The sequence below is a fragment of the Macaca nemestrina genome, chromosome 18, assembly GCF_043159975.1.
Source record: "Macaca nemestrina isolate mMacNem1 chromosome 18, mMacNem.hap1, whole genome shotgun sequence".
Lineage (NCBI taxonomy): Eukaryota > Metazoa > Chordata > Mammalia > Primates > Cercopithecidae > Macaca > Macaca nemestrina.
This window is the reverse complement of record NC_092142.1, coordinates 54772932-54794632: the sequence shown is the minus strand read 5'-3', so window position 1 is coordinate 54794632 and position 21701 is coordinate 54772932. Positions and strand designations below refer to the sequence as shown.

At 45.3% G+C, this 21701-nt stretch overlaps 1 protein-coding gene across 2 annotated transcripts in view; it reads left to right on the top strand.

Annotated features, from left to right (window-relative positions):
• Window positions 1–11536: 11536 nt before the first annotated feature.
• Window positions 11537–21701, top strand: part of LOC105494077 (liver carboxylesterase 1-like) — a 32653-nt gene continuing 22488 nt past the window's right edge. The window contains exons 1-4 of one of the 2 annotated variants that reach the window (XM_011762181.2): window positions 11537–11672; window positions 15775–15982; window positions 18476–18620; window positions 21077–21210. In XM_011762181.2, coding sequence (XP_011760483.2) covers window positions 11621–11672; window positions 15775–15982; window positions 18476–18620; window positions 21077–21210 — 539 coding nt within the window. In that variant the 5' untranslated portion in view covers window positions 11537–11620. The remainder of the gene's footprint in view (window positions 11673–15774; window positions 15983–18475; window positions 18621–21076; window positions 21211–21701) is intronic. The other variant, XM_011762182.3, reaches the window with a different exon arrangement.

The following is a 21701-nucleotide window of genomic DNA, read 5'->3' as shown; positions in this document are numbered from 1 at the left end:
TTTTCTATCTGGGGTGTAAGTAAAAGAATGGCTTGGAGGGCTTTTCGAAAATACCAATGGCCAGGCCACTAGCCAGTCAATTGGAAGCAAAATCTCCTTGGATGGGACATAGAAGTCTTTTTCAGTTTTCCAGCATTTTAATGAACACTCCTGATTAAGAACCACTGGGTCTTGGACGCTTTGTTCATTTCTTTTTACTCCTTTTTCTCCAAGAAATATGGGATTATGTGAAAAGACCAAATCTATGTCTGATTGGTGTGCCTGAAAGTGACGGGGAGAATGGAACCAAGTTGGAAAACACTCTGCAGGATATCATCCAAGAGAACTTCCCCAACCTAGTAAGGCAGGCCAACATTCAAATTCAGGAAATACAGAGAACACCACAAAGATACTCCTCGAGAAGAGCAACTCCAAGACACATAATTGTCAGATTCACCAAAGTTGAAATGAAGGAAAAAATGTTAAGTGCAGCCAGAGAGAAAGGTCGGGTTACCCACAAAGGGAAGCCATTCAGACTAACAGCAGATCTCTCTGCAGAAACTCTGCAACCCAGAAGAGAGTGGGGGCCAATATTCAACATTCTTAAAGGAGAGAATTTCAACCCAGAATTTCATATCCAGCCAAACTAAGTTTCATAAGTGAAGGCGAAATAAAATCTTTTAGAGACAAGCAAATGCTTAGAGATTTTGTCACCACCAGGCCTGTCCTACAACAGATCCTGCAGGAAGCACTAAACATGGAAAGGAACAACCGGTACCAGCCATTGCAAAAACATGCCAAAACGTAAAGACCATCGATGATAGGAAGAAACTGCATCAACTAACGAGCAAAATAAGCAGTTAATATCATAATGACAGGATCAAATTCAAACATAAAAATATTAACCTTAAATGTAAATGGACTAAATGGTCCAATTAAAAGACACAGACTAGCAAATTGGATAAAGAGTCAAGACCCATCAGTTTGCTGTATTCAGGAGACCCATCTCACATGCAGAGACACACATAGGCTCAAAATAAAGGGATGGAGGAAGATCTACCAAGTAAATGGAAAACAAAAAAAAGCAGGGGTTGCAATCCTAGTCTCTGATAAAACAGACTTTAAACCATCAAAGATCAAAAGAGACAAAGAAGGCCATTACATAATGTTAAAGGGATCAATTCATCAGGAAGAGCTAACTATCCTAAATGTATATGCACCCAATACAGGAGCACCCAGATTCATAAAGCAAGTCCTTAGAGACTTACAAAGACACTTAGACTCCCATACAATAATAATAGGAGACTCTAACACCCCACTGTGAACGTTAGACAGATCAACAAGACTGAAAGTTAAGAAGGATATCCAGGAATTGAACTCAACTCTGCACCAAGCAGAACTAATAGACATCTACAGAACTCTCCACCCCAAATCAACAGAATATACATTCTTCTCAGCACCACATCACATTTATTCAAAAATTAACCACATAGTTGGAAGTAAAGCACTCCTCAGCAAATGTACAAGAACAGAAATTATAACAAACTGTCTCTCAGACCACAGTGCAATCAAACTAGAACTCAGGACTAAGAAACTCAATCAAAACCACTCAACTACATGGAAACTGAACAACCTGCTCCTGAATGACTAATGGGTACACAACGAAATGAAGGCAGAGATAAAGATGTTCTTTGAAACCAATAAGAACAAAGATACAACATACCAGAATCTCTGGGACACATTTAAAGCAGTGTATAGAGGGAAATTTATAGCACTAAATGCCCACAAGAGAAAGTAGGAAAGATCTAAAATTGACACCCTAACATCACAATTAAAAGAACTAGAGAAGCAAGAACAAACACAATCAAAAGCTAGCAGAAGGCAAGAAATAACTAAGATCAGAGCAGAACTGAAGGAGTTAGAGACACAAAAAAACCTCCAAAAAATAAATGAATCCAGGAGCTGGTTTTTTTGAAAAGATCAACAAAATTGATAGACTGCTAGCAAGACTAATAAAGAAGAAAAGAGAGAAGAATCAAAGAGATGCAATAAAAAATGATAAATGGGGATATCACCACTGACCCCACAGAAATACAAACTACCATCAGAGAATACTATAAACACCTCTACGCAAATAAACTAGAAAACTTAGAAGAAATGGATAAATTCCTGGACACATACACTCTCCCTAGACTAAACCAGGAAGAACTTGAATCCCTGAATAGACCAATAGCAGGATCTGAAATTGAGGCAATAATTAATAGCCTACCAATCAAAAAAAGTCCAGGACCAGATGGATTCACAACTGAATTCTACCAGAGGTACAAAGAGGAGCTGGTATCATTCCTTCTGAAACTATTCCAATCAATAGAAAAAGAAGGAATCCTCCCTAACTCATTTTATAAGGCCAACATCATCCTGATACCAAAGCCTGGCAGAGACACAACAAAAAAAGAGACTTTTAGACCAATATCCCTGATGAACATCGATGCAAAAATCCTCAATAAAATACTGGCAAATCGAATCCAGCAGCACATCAAAAAGCTTATCCACCATGATCAAGTGGGTTTCATCCCTGGGATGCAAGGCTGGTTCAACATATGCAAATCAATAAACATAATCCAGCATATAAACAGATCCAAAGACAAAAACCACATGATTATCTCAATAGATGCAGAAAAGGCCTTTGTCAAAATTCAACAGCCCTTCATGCTAAACCTCTCAATAAATTCGGTATTGATGGAACGTATCTCAAAATAATAAGAGCTATTTATGACAAACCCACAGCCAATATCATAATGAATGGACAAAAACTGGAGCCAAATCATGAATGAACTCCCATTCATAATAGCTTCAAAGACAATGAAATACAGAGGAATGCAACTTACAAGGGATGTAAAGGACCTCTTCAAGGAGAACTACAAACCACTGCTCAGTGAAATAAAAGAGGACACAAACAAATGGAAGAACATTCCATGCTCATGGATAGGAAGAATCTATATCGTGAAAATGGCCATACTGCCCAAGGTAATTTATAGATTCAATGCCACCCCCATTAAGCTACCAATGACTTTCTTCACAGAATTGGAAAAAACTGCTTTAAATTTCATATGGAACCAGAAAAGATCCCACATTTCCAAGACAATCCCAAGCCAAAAGAACAAAGCTGGAGGCATCACACTACCTGACTTCAAACTATACTACAAGGCTACAGTAGCCAAAACAGCATGGTACTGGTACCAAAACAGAGATATAGACCAATGGAACAGAACAGAGCCCTCAGAAATAATACCACACATCTACAGCCATCTGATCTTTGACAAACCTGACAAAAACAAGAAATGGGGAAAGGATTCCCTATTTAATAAATGGTGCTTGGAAAATTGGCTAGCCATAAGTAGAGTGCTGAAACTGGATCCTTTCCTTACACCTTATACAAAAATTAATTCAAGATGGATTAGTGACGTAAATGTTAGTCCTAAAACCATAAAAACCCTAGAAGAAAACCTAGGCAATAGCATTCAGGATATAGGCCTGGGCAAGGACTTCATGTCTAAAACACCCAAAGCAATGGCAACAAAAGCCAAAATTGACAAATGGGATCTAATTAAACTAAAGAGCTTCTGCACAGCAAAAGAAACTACCATCAGAGTGAACAGGCAACCTACAGAATGGGAGACAAATTTTGCAATCTACTCATCGGAGAAAGGGCTAATATCCAGAACCTACAAAGAACTCAAACAAATTTACCAAAAAAAAAAAAAAAAAAAAAAACACACAACCCCATCAAAAAGTGGGCAAAGGATATGAACAGACACTTCTCAAAAGAAGACATTCATACAGGCAACAGACTCATGAAAAAATGCTCATCATCACTCACCATCAGGGAAATGCAAATCAAAACCACAACAAGATACCATCTCACCCCAGTTAGAATGACAATCATTAAAAATCAGGAAGCAACAGGTGCTGGAGAGGATGTGGAGAAATAGGAACACTTTCACACTGTTGGTGGGACTGTAAACTAGTTCAACCATTGTGGAAAACAGTGTGGCGATTCCTCAAGGATCTAGAACTAGAAATACCATTTGAGCCAGCCGTCCCATTACTGGGTATATATGCAAAGGATTATAAATCATGCTGCTATAAAGACACATGCACACGTATGTTTATTGCTGTACTATTCACAATAGCACAATAGCAAAGACTTGGAATCAACCCAAATGTCCATCAGTGACAGACTGGATTAAGAAAACGTGGCACATATACGCCGTGGAATTCTATGCAGCCATAAAACAGGATGAGTTCATGTCCTTTGTAGGGACATGGATGCAGCTGGAAACCATCATTCTCAGCAAACTATTGCAGGAACAGAAAACCAAACACCGCATGTTCTCACTCATAGGTGTGAATTGAATAATGAGACCACTTGGACACAGGAAGGGTAACATCACACACCAGGGCCTGTTGTGGGGAGGGGGGAGGGGGGAGGGACAGCAGTAGGAGATATACCTAATGTAAATGACAAGTTAATGGGTGTAGCACACCAACATGGCACATGTATACATATGTAACAAACCTGCACATTGTGCACATGTACCCTAGAACTTAAAGTATTAAGGAAGGAGACCACTACTACTCCTGCTGCCCTCCTCCCCCCACCTTGCCTAGTTCACAAGACAGAGAGAACCAAATAAGATAAATAGCCAGACAACCTTGGCACCACCACCTAGTCCTAGGAGTTAAACAAAGTAATAATAATAACATCAACCCCTGGCCTAAACTACTTGTGTTATCTGTAAATTCCAGACACTGTATGAAAAAAGCATTGTAAAACTTTCTGTTCTGTTAGCTGATGCATGTAGCCCCCAGTCACGTTTCCCACGCTTGCTCAATTTATCACAACCCTTTCACGTGGACCCCTAAAAGTTGTAAGCCTTTAAAAAGGCCAAGTATTTCTTTCTCGGGGAGCTCGGCTCTTAAGACGCGAGTCTGCCAATGCTCCCGGCCAAATAAAAAACCTCTTCCTTCTTTAATCCGGTGTCTGAGGAGTTTCGTCTGCAGCTCGTCCTGCTACATTTCTTGGTTCCCTGACCAGGAAGCGAGGTGATTAATGGATGGTCGAGGCAGCCCCTTAGGTGGCTTATGCCTGCCCTGTAGAGCATCCCTTTGGGGGAATCTGGCCAGCTTGAGTGATGCAGATCCTGAGAGTGCTCCTGGGTAGGCATTTGCCCTGGCGGAACACCTCGTCAGAGCAGTGCACAGCAGGCCCCCATGGAGGATCAACACAGTGGCTGAACACCAGGAAGGAACTGGCACTTTAAGTCTGGACATCTGAAACTTGGTAAGACTAGTCTTTGGAACTTGCCCACTCCATTTGAGTGGAAGCATGGCCTGATTACCCATGGCGTGCCTGTACCGGCACTTTGGTTTTTGTTTTTGACTTGAATTGATTGCTTGATACTTTGGTTTTTGTTTTTGACTTGACTTGAATTGTTCGACACTTTGGTTTTGGTTTTGACCTGGCTCGGATTTCTGGATACTCTGATTTTGGTTTTGATTCTGGTTTGGTATAAACTGAAAAGGTGTGTGTGTGCCCATTTTATCCATTCTTTGTTTTGTGGTGTGTGTGTGGTGTGAGTGTGGTGTTTTGTCTCAAGGAAACATGGATCAGACACAAAGTAAGCCCACTCTGCTAGGAACTATGTTGAAAAATTTTAAGAAGAGATTTAATGGAGACTATGGGGTTACTATGACATCAGGAAAACTTAGAACTTTGTGTGAAATAGATTGGCCAACATTAGAAGTGGGTTGGCCATCAGAAGGAAGCCTGGACAGGTTCCTTGTTTCTAAGGTATGACACAAGGTAACTGGTAAGTCAGGACACTCAGACCAGTTCCCATACATAGACACTTGGTTACAACTGGTGCTAGACCCCCCCACATTGGCTAAGAGGGCAGGCAGCAGCAGTGCTAGTAGCAAAGGGACAGACAGCTAAGGAAGGATCCCGCTCCACTCGCCGAGGGAAATCAACTCCTGAAGTTCTGTTCGACCCAACATCAGAAGATCCATTGCAGGAGATGGCACCAGTGATCCCAGTGGTGCCCTCCCCTTACCAGGGAGAGAGGTTCCCCACTCTTGAGCCCACAGTGCTTGTGCCTCCGCAAGACAAACATATCCCTAGGCCACCCAGAGCAGACAAGAGAGGAGGTGAAGCCTCGGGAGAAACCCCTCTCTTGGCAGCTGGTTTACAACCCAAAACTGGGGTACAAATGCCCCTGAGAGTAACCAGTGTGTTTATTGTAAAGAAATGGGACACTGGAAGAACAAATGCCCTCAGCTAAAAGGAAAACAAGGAAAGACATTGATTTTCTTGTAGATACCAGTGCTGAACATTCTGTAGTAACCACCCCAGTCGCCCCCTTATCCAAAAAGACTATTGACATAATTGGAGCCACAGAGGTTTCAGCAAAGCAAGCTTTCTGCTTGCCTCAGACTTGTACTGTAGGAGGACATAAAGTGATTCACCAGTTTTTGTACATGCCTGACTGTTCCTTGCCTTTGTTGGGAAGGGACTTGCTTAGCAAGCTGAGAGCCACTATCTATTTTACAGAGCATGGCTCTTTGCTGCTAAACTGACCTGGAACTGGAGTCATTATGACCCTTAAGGTATCCCGAGAGGAAGAATGGAGACTTTTCTTAACTGAGCTGAGCCAAGAGATAAGACCAGCTCTGGCTAAGTGGTGGCCAAAAGTGTGGGCGGAAGACAACCCTCCAGGGTTGGCCGTCAACCAAGCCCCCGTACTTATAGAAGTTAAGCCTGGGCACAGCCGGTTAGGCAAAAACAGTACTCAGTCCTCAGAGAAGCTCTTGAAGGTATCCAGGTCCATCTCAAGCACCTAAGAACCTTTGGAATTATAGTTTATTGTCAGTCTCCATGGAATACTCCCCTCCTGCCGGTTCCCAAGCCAGGGACCAAGGACTACAGGCCAGTACAGGATTTGCACTTGGTTAATCAAGCTACAGTGACTTTACATCCAACAGTACCTAACCCGTACACATTGTTGGGGTTGTTGCCAGCTGAGGACACCTGATTCACCTGCTTGGACCTGAAAGATGCTTTCTTTAGCATCAGATTAGCCCCCGAGAGCCAGAAGCTGTTTGCTTTTCAGTGGGAAGATCCAGAGTCAGGTGTCACTACTCAGTACACTTGGACCTGGCTTCCCCAAGGGTTCAAGAACTCCCCCACCATCTTTGGGGAGGCATTGGCTCGAGACCTCCAGAAGTTTCCCACCAAAGACCTAGGCCGCGTGTTGCTCCAGTACGTCGATGACCTTCTGCTGGGACACCCCACGGCAGTCGAGTGCGCTAAGGGAACGGATGCCCTACTTAGGCACCTGAAGGACTGTGGGTATAAAGTGTCCAAGAAAAAAAGCTCAGATCTGCCGACAACAGGTACGTTACCTGGGATTTACTATCCGACAGGGGGAGCGCAGCCTGGGATCAGAAAGAAAGCAGGTCATTTGCAATCTACCGGAGCCTAAGAGCAGAAGGCAAGTGAGAGAATTCTTAGGAGCTGTGAGGTTTTGCAGACTGTGGATCCCAAACTTTGCAATATTAGCCAAGCCTTTGTATAAGGTCACAAAGTGGGGGACCAGGAACCTTTTGAATGGGGATCCCAACAACAGCAAGCCTTTTGTAAGTTAAAGAAAAAAACTTCTGTCAGCCCCAGCCTTGGGGCTACCCGATCTGACAAAGCCTTTTACATTGTATATGTCAGAGAGAGAAAAGATGGCAGTTGGAGTTTTAACCCAAACTGTGGGGCCCTGGCCGAGGTTGTGGCCTACCTCTCTAAACAACTAGACTGGGTTTCTAAAGGATGGCCTCCATGTTTGAGGGCCTTGGCAGCAACTGCCCTGCTAGTACAAGAAGCAGATAAGCTGACTTTTAGGCAAAACTTGAACATAAAGGCCCCCCATGCTGTGGTGACTTCAATGAATACTAAAGGACATCATTGGTTAATGAATGCTAGACTCACCAAGTACCAAAGTTTGCTCTGTGAAAAATCCCCGTTTAACCATTGCAGTTTGTAACACCCTGAACCCACCACCTTGCTCCCAGTATCACAGAGCCCTGTCAAGCATGACTGTGTAAAAGTGTTGGACTCAGTTTACTCTAGCAGACCTGACCTCCGGGACCAGCCTTGGGCATCAGTAAACTGGGAAAGAGCAAAAAGAGAAAGAAAGACTAAGAGTAAGTGTAAAAAAAAAGAAATTAGTCATGTGAGAAGACGTGGACGTGGATGTAAATGTGAAAGAAGTCAAGTTAGGCAAGGATTCAAGAGCCGGACAAGGCTAGAGAGAGATTAATGTGCGAGATGCAAAAAGAAAGGACACTAGAAAGATAAATGTTCAAAAAGGCAATAAAGGAAATGGCCAAGGGCTGCCACACCTTGAAGGAACCAAATACTGATCTGATCAGACTGACAGGAGCTGAAGAATGTGAAGACTAGGGCAGACCTGGCACCTTCTCATTAGGTTCCCAGGAGCCCATGGTCACATTAGAAGTTAAAAGCAGCAAGATTCTGCCGTATCTGGATTCCAATTTCTCACTGAAGGCTAAGCCACCAAATAGAGTTACAAAGGGGGAGTGGTGGGGAGAAAACCCCCTCTAAGCAACTTAAACAGTAAAAAGAGCCATACCTTGTGAAAACTTGCTTATAGACTTTACCGAACTGCCCCATGCTGGAGACTATTGTACATGCTAGTGCTTGTTTGCTCATTTAAGATAAAATTAGGTTTTTGCCTATGGTCCTCCTCCGAGTCAGGTGCACCCCCATCAAACAAACTAGGTATTTGCCCTATAACATTTTGTTCGGTCGACCACCCCCAAATTATAGGTCAAATTAAAGGTGACCTCCAGAAACTAAAGAAATTAACCTTAAGAAAGCAAATGTAGGCTTTAAAAAAAGCCATACAAAGTGTTCACAATTAAATAAATGAAAATGCCTATAAGCCTGACACCGCTTTAAATCTAGTGACTCTGTAAAATCTAATTTTTCTAGGACCCATATAGGATGGGCCCTATACTGTAACCTTGTCCACTCCCACTGCTGTTAAAGTTGCAGGTGTTGTGTCTTAGATCTACCACAGTCAGCTAACACCGGCAGCTCAGGACAAGTGGACCAGCCAGCAGGATGCAGATCATCCAACCCGGCTGATCCTGAGACGAGACCAAGCTGCTGCTGAGGACAACAGCCCTGCTCTGGTCACTCCGGAGGCTGACCAGTCTACGCATGGCTGAAGTTTGAGGAGACAACAAGCCCTGTTCTAGTCACACACCGGCAGCTGACTAGTCTATGCACGGCCGAAGCTTGAGGACTCGTCAAGCAAGTAAATATAGTTAAAAATCTTAAGACTAATAGTTTTCCTGTAATGCTGTTTTCCTAATATTCTGTCGCTGTCTTCAACCTTTTCCCCAAGTAAGGACCTCTTTTGCCCTTGCTGGATATGTATATGCTGTACATTGTTTTGTTGTTACTACCCCCCATAACCACGCTAGAAGAAACACCTATATAAGGTGTCCCCACTGTACATTTACTACTTAGGAAACCCAGACCTGTCCAGCCCAGCAACAATTCCGGGTCTTACAGTCATTCTTTAAACATACAAACCAGGAGTTACCAGAACTTCTTCCTTTAGTAAAAACAGAAAAAGCCTATTTGCTCAGTTGGCTGAAAACATTGCTGGCAGCCTAGATGTTTCTTCATGTTATGTTTGCTAAAAGGCTAACATAAGAGACCAATGGCCTTGAGAAGCAAAAGAGTTAATGCCTCAAGATAACTTAACTCTTTCCCCAAACAGATGCCCTGAGTTCAAGCATCTGGCTCTTAAAAACTTCTGTTATTTTAAAAAACTGTGTTACTCGCTAAGAAAAAGCTTTTCAGACCCAGTGACAAAACTAACCTGCTGAGGACATGACAAAGTTGATGCATGTGCCTGTACAAGTTTAACACAGGTTTGATCCTAGGTCTTCATTTAGAAAACAGTTTCCAGCTATAAAAATTTAAAACCCTCATTATAAGTATATTACTAGTAATAGAAAGTTGCTTGCTGCTCCCCTGTGTATTACACTTGTTCCTTCAAATGATAAAAGGTTTTGTAGCTACCATGGTTCATCAGAAAACTTCAGCACAAGTATATGACATAAAACACTATCGTTCTGTCTTGCAAAGAGACTCAGAAAGTAAAAATAAAAGTGAGAACTCCCACTAATTAGTGAAAATTCTCAAAGGGGGGGATAAGGAAGGAGACCACTACTACTCCTGCTGCCATCCTCCCCCTTCCTTGCCTAGTTCACAAGACAGAGAGAAACAAAAGTAACATAAATAGCCAGACAACCTTGACACCACCACCGAGTCCTAGGAGTTAAACAAAGTAATAATAACAACGTCAACCCCTGGCCTAAACTACTTGTGTTATCTGTAAATTCTAGACACTGTATGGAAAAAGCATTGTAAAACTTTCTATTCTGTTAGCTCATGCATGTAGCCCCCAGTCATGTTTCCCACGCTTGCTCGATTTATCACGACCCTTTCACATGGACCCCTAAAAGTTGTAAGCCTTTAAAAAGGCCGAGTATTTCTTTCTCGGGGAGCTCGGCTCTTAAGACGCGAGTCTGCCAACGCTCCCGGCCGAATAAAAAACCTCTTCCTTCTTTAATCTGGTGTCTGAGGAGTTTCGTCTGCGGCTCGTCCTGCTACAGTATAATAAAAAAAATTTTTAAAAAGCAAAGGTATATGATTAAAACCAAAAAAAAAAAAAAAAAAAAGATGCTGAACCATGTCTTGAATTGGCCTTTGTATCCATTATACATGGCCAGGTGCCAGGCATTTTGGTTAATGTTCACAGAACGGGTGGGTACATGGATGGGTGGATGATTAGAGCCAGGGACTATGAGCAGATGAAGTTCATTTTTTACATTATGTCCAAAAATTCCTGCTTTGAAAAGTAGTGAGTTCTCTGACACTGATGGTGTGTGACAGGAGGCTGGGCCAGTTGGCAGGACACTGTAAAGGTAATTCAGGCCTCAGAAAGGGGACTAGATGAAATTTAAAATCGTTTCCAAGCTTGAGAGCCTGGAACGCTATGAAACACAAGCTCTGGGAGCTGAGATATGTCCTAACTTACCCAGCTGAGCTGTGAGGTGTCAGTGGCTCTAACATTTTACAGTTTTTTTCTGAGGACCTCAGATTAAAGCTCCCTGTGCCTAAAAGTATCTGCCTCCTGGTGCCGGCCTTTGGGGGCCCTCACAGTGCACTGAGGTTAGAGTCCTGCAAGGGAGAAACCCTTATCTAACAAGCAGTTGGGCGAGTTTATAGCTCTCTGTAATCTGAGAGTATAGTCCAGAGTGGTTTGATGAGAGAGAGTAAACTGTGGGTGGGCGTGGCTTGAGGTCCCAATAGAAGCCCAGGGAAATCTGGGGAAAGGGAGGGCTTTTCTGCTATCTCCCAATTAGAGGATTAGGCAATTGGCAGCTCAGGGTGGTAACTCAGGGCCTGGATGGGCTCCAGGGCTGAACAGGGCAGTCCCTCTGAGTTGCAGGGAGACCTCGCAGGCCCGGGTACTGTCGCCCTTCCACTATGTGGCTCCGTGCTCTTGTCCTGGCCACTCTCGTTGCTTTCACGGCTTGGGGTGAGTCCTTCTCAAATCAAAAATATGCGGGGCACTTTTGAAATCCTTGTTCTGGGCCGAGGTTGACGCAGATGCATAGAAAGGCAAACACACAACAGGTCCGGCTCCGCGACTGTGCGCCCTCACTACTTGGACTTGGACTTGGAGCTGCTGAGCCGGACCAGACCAGTCCGCCCGGAGATGCGAGATGCAGGGAGGGTGAACATCCTGAGACCACCCTGCATTGCTCGCCCCCGTGCAGGCCGGCAGCTGGCCGACCTCAGGCCTCACACAGGATAAATTTAGGCAGCTCATTTTACTGTCTCTTAATTAGCCCTGTTTTGGCTGGATCACGGAGAGCGGCTCAGCAGAATATTCAGAGCATCGTCTCTGTACCAGAGTGCGTGGGTTTGAGTTCCCACTGGGCGCTTCATAGCTGTGTGTCCTTAGACAAGGGACTGAGCCTTTCCGTGCTTTGGTTACCCCCTCTCTGAAATAGAAGTGGCAATGCTACCTACCTCACTGGGTTGTAGTGAGGAGGAAATGAGTCGTCGTTCTTAAAGCACTCTTGGCAGCGCCCGGTATGTAGAAAGCACGAAAAAGGGGTGGATAAACATAAAGGCCTTGTTTTAAAATGTAGTGTATGAATGGAAAATTTGAGCTGTGATCACGCCACTATATCAGGACCTCTTGCCATTAAAAAGACAGTTGCTTACTCATGTTCTCAAAAGGAGGAGGACACCAGTGTGGGGGGCACAAGGGGAAGCAGCAGAGCATGGGGAGGGGACAGGGCGGATCTCAGGCCAGGGGGCTTTTACTGTGGCTTCCAAGGATAGAAGAGGAAAAGCATGACAGGCAGGCTGAAAATTGGAGAGTTGGGATAATTCAAGGGGCTCTGGGGCACAGGGGCTGTTCCTGGTTGTCTGTACCTAGCCCTGGCATGATTAGGGCAGGTGGGTAGTGGCCAGGGCGTGGCCACCTGATCAAAGAGGCGGTTGGGATGTGGGCTCCGGGTTGGCTGGACTCTGGGAGGGACAGTTTCTCCAAGGTCAACAAGGCCTCAGATGCCAGAGCATCAGAATACAGAAAGCAAAAGACATGGTACATACAGGGGTGCAGCGAGGGGCCTCGAAATGCCCCCGTGCCATTTTATGGACGGAGAATCTGAGACTCACACAGGGAAATGTACTTGCCCAAGGTCAACCCAAAAATCATGCCTGGGTCTGTCTCTGGGTCCTGAATCCTGACAGCCCAGGCCCCATCTGCATCCTGTCTTCCTTCTGGCAGCCTGACAGTGTGAGAGCTCTGGAACTGTGGGGAAGGGCAGAGGAAGAGAGGAACCCTATTTGAAACTGAATGTTCCTTTACCTCTGGTTACTCCTGGCGATGCCATCCATTTCCTTCCTTAGGAAGACCATACGGGCTGCCTTCACTTCCTCAGTTTCCTCCTCTGTATAATGGACATGTTGATGCCTACCCAGCAAGGCCTTTTTGAAGATTAATTTAAACGAACTGGAATGCATGCCTGGCCCATAGTAGGTGCCCACATGTTCATGTTTCATATAACATCAGTGGCAACTGCTCTTGTTCTTATACTTGTTTCTGCTTCCCCCCATTCACCCACTTTTTCACCCTTGGCATTCTGGCTGTCATCCACCTCATCCTATTGAAGTGAATCCCTGAGCTGAGAAAGACCAGCCCAGGGGTTTCTTCTCTGCCTTGACCTTCCTCCACCTCCCTGAAGCCCTCAGCACTCTTAGCTGGTTCCTCACCCTCTTCCTCCCTGGGCTTCCAGGACACCAGAACATTCTCTCCTCCCTACACTGATAGATCTTCTGTCTTGGCTATAGTGGTTCCTGTGTTTGATCTTTGTTTTTTTCCCTTGCCTCTCACATTGATGAAGCCATACACATCCATGGTATGTACCCCTCATGGTTTAGAAGAAGATTCTGCCCTGCTCCCCCACAAGGCTTCCTTCCAGCCTTGAAGTGTGCTTGTCCAGTGGCGTCATCTTGCTAGGATATCCCACTGACATCTCAGTGAGCCTATGTGAACAGTGATCCAGCATCACAAGCCAGCTCTTTGGTCTTCTTTCTCTTCCATTTCCCCCACCTCTGGTCAGGGACCAAGTCTTTTTCTTTTCTTTTCTTTCTCTTCCTCCCTTCCTCCCGCTTGCTTTCCTTCCTTCTCCCTCCCTCCATTCTTTCCTTCCTTCCTTCCTTCCTTCCTTCCCTCCTTCCTTCCTTCCTTCCTTCCTTCCTTCCTTCCTTCCTTCCTTCCTTCCTTCCTTCCTTCCTTCCTTCCTTCCTTCCTTCCTTCTTGCTCTTTCACCCAGACTGGAATGGCAGTTGTGCAATCTCAGCTCACTGCAACCCCTGACTCCCGGGTTCAAGTGATTCTCCTGCCTCAGCCTCCCCAGGAGCCAGGATTACAGGCACATACTACCATGCCCAGCTAATTTTTGTATTTTCAGTAGAGAGGGGCTTTCACTATGTTGGCCAGGCTGGTCTTGAACTCCTGACCTCAAGTGATCTGCCTGCCTTGGCCTCCCAAAGTGCTGAGATTACAGGTGAGCCACTGTGCCTGGTCTCCAAGTCTTTCGAAATACCTTTTAGACATCATCATATTTCTTCATATTTTTTCTTTTTTTATTTAAAATTTTAAAATAATTAGGATGGGGTGGGAGGATTTCAGGTGAAGATCAGAAATCCCATACAGTGCAGAAAACATGGAAATCACCAAGAAAACAAGCCACCTGTAATGCCACCACCCATTGCTGTGTCAATACACATACTTCCAAGGATGTTCATCTCAGTATTATTTGTAATTAGCAACAACAACAAAAAAAATGAAGCTAAATATTGACATTAGAGGGTTGACTATTGATAAGATGACACATGGATGCTGTTGTGTAACTGGGCTTTGCATAAGGGGTTTCCATTGTGATTGGATATTCCCCTTTAAGACCAAATCCGAATTGTTCTGTTCTGTTCTAGCCCCACGCTTTGAGGGAGGTGTTGACGTCTTGTCTGTATCCAAAGCAGAGCAGCTGGGAGGACAAGAGGCTGGAAATGATTTCCTAGGAGGGAAGCTTAGATCAACTGAGGTCACTGGAGCCAGATAGGACCTGAGGGGTGGGCAGCAAGATCAAGTGTCTGAAAGGCCACAAGCTGCAGGCCAGATCAGGCCAGTATAGTCCCATGACAGGTAGAACCAGGACTGATGCAGAGGCTGTGGGAAATGAATTTCAGCTCAGCGAGGAAGCATTGTCCATGCTGCAAGAATGGAGCAGACCTGCCCAGGGCCACCAGAAGAATCTTCCTGGACCTGATCACATCCTTTATCTGGAACGGTTCCTGCTGCTTATTTGTACACTAAAGAAAACTCAAGCGCTTAGCCTGGCATTCTAGGCCCTCCCTGACTTGTGCTCTGTCATAACAGGAATATTTTCCACTTTCCCCAGACTCCACCTGGTGCATGTGGGCCATGCCTCCTTCCCCAGGCAGGCTCTGCGCCTCAGCACATTCCCTTCTCTCTGCTGGGTACCACTTTCTGCGTCTCATCTCCCCTTATTCAATCCTCACCTACCTCAAGTCCCAGCTCCTCTATGATGCCCGCAATCAGAAGGCCTTGAGCCCTCTTCTAATTCCTAGACTGCCTTATGGGTACCTCTCCCAGGACATGGCCACTTCCTTCCCAGCTGTAGGCCCAGGTGTATATGTGACCCTTCCCTACAAGGGTCAGTGCGTCTGAGAATTCGGGGCACCTCTTGTTCATCCTCTCATCCAGCATGCGGCTCAGTGCCAGGATTGTAATGGATAAATGTTTCCAGAGGCTTCTAAGGGGGAAGCTAAATGTCTCGTTGTTTCCTAGTAGCTCTCCTTCTTGCATTTATTTTTGGCTGGATGTTTTTATGCCTCCAATTCTAATTTGTTCCTTAAACCAGCTTGATGAGTTAGGAAGGACATTGATCCTCATCCCTATGGTACATCAACAGAAACTGAGGCCTAGACGGTTTAGGTGACTTTTTAAAGGTCGCTCACTTGGAAAGTGGCAAACCCCATCTGGAATCCGGGTCCAACCTTTTGCAGCTGATGCGTCTTGATTTGTTCTCCATGTCCAGCAGGGCACCCGTCCTCGCCACCTGTGGTGGACACCGTGCATGGCAAAGTGCTGGGGAAGTTCGTCAGCTTAGAAGGATTTGCACAGCCTGTGGCCGTTTTCCTGGGAATCCCTTTTGCCAAGCCCCCTCTTGGACCCCTGAGGTTTACTCCACCGCAGCCTGCAGAGCCATGGAGCTTCGTGAAGAATGCCACCTCTTACCCTCCTATGTAAGCCAGGGGTGGCTGTGGCATGTGTCTGTGGGGGATGTTCGCCTCAAAGTGATGAAGGAAGGAGTCAAGGCAGTTCCCCTGATGGGCTGATCCTTTGCTCTGGAATCCTTAAGATCATTGTAGACCCTTAAGAACATTCCAGAACTCTCACAGCATTCTGGAATCCATTATTTAACACATGTTTATTGAGCACCTACTGTGTGCCAGGCATGTTCTGGGTTTTTGGGATCCATTAGTGAACAAAGCAAAGATCCCTAGGTTCATGGAGCATGCATTCTAGCAGCGGGAGACAGAGAAGAACAACATGCAAATTATCCCATGGATTATGTGATCTGTTAGAACGGGATAAGTGCCTTGGAAACAAAGAAGCAGTTAAGCAGTTGAGGGAGATCAGAAAGAAGGGTCTCATGAATTCCTCTGTCTTGAATTTTGACATAGATGGGTAGAGGGGTGGGCCAGGAGGTGTGTGGGTGGCAAGTGTACTGAGCTGTCTGCTCGGCAAGTACTCAACTCTCAAGTGTGTCCAGCTCCCTATTCCTGAGAATACACGATGGCAGGTGTGTCCATTCACCCTGGCCAAGCTGGGAAGAAAAGCCCAAAGGTTCTAATTGGCCTCACCGCCACTCCCCAGGGTACCAAGGACCCTACAGGCATCAGAGCAGACCCCACTCATCTCGGCAGCCAGGCATTCGAAGGCTTTCCAACAGTCCACCTCTGGCTACCTTCTTTACTTTGCTTTTTTTTTTTTTTAATAGTTTCTGTTTTTATTTTGTGACTGCAAATGTAATATATACTTATTACAGAAAATTTAGGAAATTCAGAGAAGAAAATGCAAGAATATTAAAATCATATGCAATATCCCACCACCCAGAGAGAACAACTGTCACTATTTTAGATGGTAAAGTATTATGATCTAATATGTTGTTCGTATTCCAGTTTTTTGCCTGTTGCTATACTTTCTTCCTTTAAAATGGAATGCTACATTGAGTTAATTTGGATGCCTGCTTTGCTCATTTATAAGTATGTCATGAGCATCATTCCATCCCATGAAATAGCACAGCCTGATGTTAACAGCTGCATTACATTGGGTATTGAACCATAATTAATTTCCCCCAAGTTTGTATTTGGGTTCATTAAGTTACATATGATGATTTTAATAACATAACATCATGAATGTGCAACCTTTATGCACATTTATGAATATTTTAGGATAACTTCCCAGAAATGATATTTCTGAATCAAAGAGTATATATCTCTTGTTTGATTTCTCTCCCAAAATATTCCAACTACACTCCTACCATTGATGTATGAAAATCTCCATTTGGCACACTTTTGGCAATGCTTGGGATTATTAAAAAATGTTTTTCGCTATCGGATAGGCAAAATAATAATAACAATAACAGCAATATTATTTTCCTGTTCAATTTGCATTTATCTGATGACCAGTGCAGTTGAGTTCTTTTTCCCTTTCTTCACATTGGAATGTCTTTTGATTATTATTATTACTGTTACGCCGCTTGTACTGGGTGTTCTGTAGGAAAATCTCCCAGGATGGAAATCAAGAAGTCATCTTTGCTGACTCTGATTCTGTCACTTGACAGCTGTGTCATCCCAGAGCCTGAGTGCCTCAGTTTCCTCATGTACCTAGTGGGGGCGGTGACACCTCCCTTCTGGTACTCTGAGGTCTGGGACTGTTGCTTATAATACACTTGTGTATAAGAACCACATGGCATGGATCTTCCTGGCTATGTGACATTGGTCAGGTTCTCTAACCTCTCTGGGTTTCAGTTTTCTCATTTGTAAAATGGAGATAATAGAACCTATGTAATGGGACTGATCTGAGGCTTAAATGAGTTAATATACAAATCGTCCTTAAAACAGTGCCTGGAACACTGGGAGGACTCAATAACTATTACCAGTGTTCATCTATGTTGTATCCTTGATTGTTCATCAGGGCAATGCAACAGCACTTTCCTGGGAGAGGCAGATGATAGAATCTTGGCATGTCAGGGCTGCAAGACCCATGTAGAAATCACTGCTCTCACTTAGACCTGGTAGATTTGGGACCCAGAATGCGAAAGGAATTCACCCGAAGTCACCCTGCAAATAAGTGGCAGAGAGAGGACTAGAGCACAGTTCTCCTGATGTTGTCCCACAAAGATTTTACCCCTGAGCTACTGGTGGAAATGTCACCTCCCAGGGAGGATCAGTGTATTTGTTGTCTCCCCTCCTTGATGCTGGGAGTCCCAAAGGCTCCGGGAAGGAAAGAGGTGTGAAGCCCTTCTCATTCTGCTTGGTCTTAGGAGACCTTAGTGAGTCCCAGCGCCCGCACCTGAAGCCCCTGATAGCCTCCTAATCACTACAATGTCGTGAGTCTGTAAATATCAACTCCATTTTCAGGCTTAAACCTCCCAGTCCAAGGCCCTGCCAAAGAAGACGCCTGGCTTAGATCCCACTGAACTTCAAGGGTTCTTTTCTCCCCCTCCTCAGGTGTTCCCAAAATGCCAAGGCAGGGCAGTTTCTCTCAGACCTATTGACCAACCGAAAGGAGAACATTCCTCTCAAGGTTTCCGAAGACTGTCTTTACCTCAATATTTACACTCCTGCTGACTTGACCAAGAAAAACAGGCTTCCGGTAAGCCGTGGGATCCCCTGGTCAAGGCGTGTCAGTTCCAGTACCCCGGATCTTCTGGGACAGACCAGAAGGGGATGAAGGCAGTTTGAGGAGGGAGCTACACAGGCCAGGACCTCAGGGCCTCCACAGGAAATACAGGCTTTCCACACCTCAGTTTCCCCTCATGACACAGGGACTCTGGGGGAGTTTGCTATGCATCTTTAATGAACATCTTAATTGTTCCAAGTTCCCTCATGCTAATAGAAAGATAAGAATGATTACTTTTAGTTACTAGATGAACAATCTGATACCCAGAGTGGATAAGACATGATTTCCAATAATGTTAGCAGTAGAAGGAACTTAGAGAAAAGCCTACACCCCAACTCTTCTTTTTTAAATGGAGAAACTGAGGCCCAGACAGGGAAGGAGAGGTCACCCAGCAGGGTGGTTTTGGCTCAAGTCTTCTGATCTTCAAACCAGTGCTTTCGACATGGAGTAGGGCATTGAGCTTGTATGTGGCCTTTCTCTAGCACACCAATATTCATCTGGGGTAACTTTCACTGTCCGGGTACAGGCTTTAAAGGAAAAATGCGGGACAAACCCAGAAGCACTTCCTTTTGCCTTTGGCCAAATATCTGGATTTTTCTGTACCTATTTTCCCTCCCTAATTGTCTTGGCCAAAGGCTGATGACCCTGTGAGTCAGCATTTCCCAAATAAATGAAGGGCAGGAGGTGGGGCAGGCTGCCAGCTGCAGGTTGCAGGGTGGGTAGGATTTTCTGGCAAAGGAGGCCACTCCAGGGTGTAAAAAGAAGGGGTGTTGCATCCAACCAGTCTCCCAAGGGCACCATGGCATGGTGACCAGGAGTGGGAGAGCAGGTTTGCAAATGTGGGACTAGAAGTTGGCTCTACATGTGCTTTGTAGACTCGGGAAGTGGGAGAAAGGCTTACTCATTAATTAATTAATTCATTCATTCATTCATTCTTCTATTGTGTACTCAGTGCCCCATATACACAGTTAGACCTGGGGCTTCAGGAAAAAGAAGAACATGAACCCACTCCACGCAGCCCCTGCCTTCAAGGATCTTGCCATCTGGGCTGTAGAGACATATTCTCTCTTCAGTATGTTATTGCAGGCCAGCCTGCGGGCTCAGCCTTCACACAAAGATGGATGCTCATTCAGACCCTCCCCAGGAGGCAGGCAGGGATTAGAGGTGTGGGAGAAACAGGGTCTCTGAGAACCTGGAGGCAGGAGAACCTCCAGGAATGGCCACAGGTTCTAGAACTACACGGTCTAGGTTTAAATCCTGGTTCTGCCTTTGACTAGCTGGACATTTCTTAACTTTTCTAAGCCTCTGTTTCCTTAAAATGAGAGTTATCACATATGATCAGTCAAGGGTGACCACTAAGCTTGATCTCAGTCCCTGGCTAAATAGGCAGAGGCAGGCTCATACCACTACCCTAACAGTGGACTCACTGCACTGTGACTGGCGCCTGCGGTATGCTGGGCAGCTCAACGTGTGGACTCTGGAGCCAGACTGCCTGGGTTAAAGTCCTGCTGCTACCACTTTTAAGTTGTAGGACCTTGGGCAGTTTAAGTGCCTCCATTTTCCACCTGGAGAATGGGACAGTATTAGTATGTACCCAATGGATAGTTTATTTTACTGTGCTTAGAACAGCACTTGGGACATAGTTTATGTTATCAGTTATTTTATATTTTATTAGTATTATTATTACAATATTATTATTTTAACCCTTTCACTTCTTCCCTGCTACATGTGGACTTTTAAAATGTAAGAACCATGCGTGAGGAATTGTATCCACTCTCATCCTTGGGTATTAGCAGAGTCCCTGGCACATAGTAAGTTCTCAGACAGCATTAGTCCATTGATTGAAGGCATCCTGAAGTGGGTGGGTCTTAGTCTGGGCTCTTGAGGGATGGATAGGATTTGGGGATGCAGAGGCATAGAGGAGGCATTTGAGGAAGAGACACCACCACAGGCATGTGTGCTTCCCGAGACAATCATTCATGCACAGATAAGTTTAATTCACCAGGAGAGAGTTAACTGAGATGAAGCTGAGATACAAGGGCTCCCCAAGGGTACGCTGAGCTGCAGGAACAGTCCAGGCTTGAGGGTGATGGGAGTGAGGGGGAGAACACAACATCCTTAGCCTTTGCTATACCCATGATGATGTTCTCAGCCTGAAGAGCCTTGGGAGGAGCAGGCACTGGAGGCTGGGTATAAAGGCATTGCAGGCTGGGTAGTTGGAGTGTGTACAGTGGGGTGGTGGCTTGGGCCCCAATTGGGAGAATTATGGAGAAGAAAGACTACCTTGGGCAACCTTGCTGGGCGCCGGTGAACTTTGGATAAGATCCTCCTTCAGTTGTGACCAACAGGTAGGTCACCAAACAAGACACCTTCTGAGTGCTCCCTGGCTCTGCGTCCTGTAACTGGTATGTTCCTTGCCCGCTGCCCAGGTGATGGTGTGGATCCATGGAGGGGGGCTGAGGATGGGTGCGGCATCAACCTATGATGGGCTGGCCCTTGCTGCCCATGAAAACGTGGTGGTGGTAACCATTCAATACCGCCTGGGCATCTGGGGATTCTTCAGGTAAGAAATGAGACTCTCCTCACTGCACTTTGGCCCCCAACACAAGGATGCTGGGTCACAGCTCTGGTCATGCCAGACCTCAGGGGACCTTAGCTAGGTTCCAAAGTAAGGCATCCAAGCCTCATCACAATTGGACACTACCTACCCTCACTCCCCATCCACACTCGTCTGCTGGCCTCTGAGCTTTTACATGTGCTGCTCCTTGGCCTGGAATGCTAACTCTACCTGAAGAACTCCTCTTCATCCTGCAAGACCCAAACCCCAGTTACCTCCACTGAAAGACTCATCTCTTCTTCACCTATGTTTCTCCAGCACATTGAATTTCTCTGTCATGACACTTAGCAGGGAACACAGCCCTTGAAGGTTGACACATCTGACTTCTTGTGTAAAGGAGGGAAGGGGCAGAGTCACAGAGGGAGCTCAGAGCATGTTGTGGGGAAAGGAATGTGGGCTGCAGATGATGGGGTGCGGGAGCATCTGACCCCTTCCTG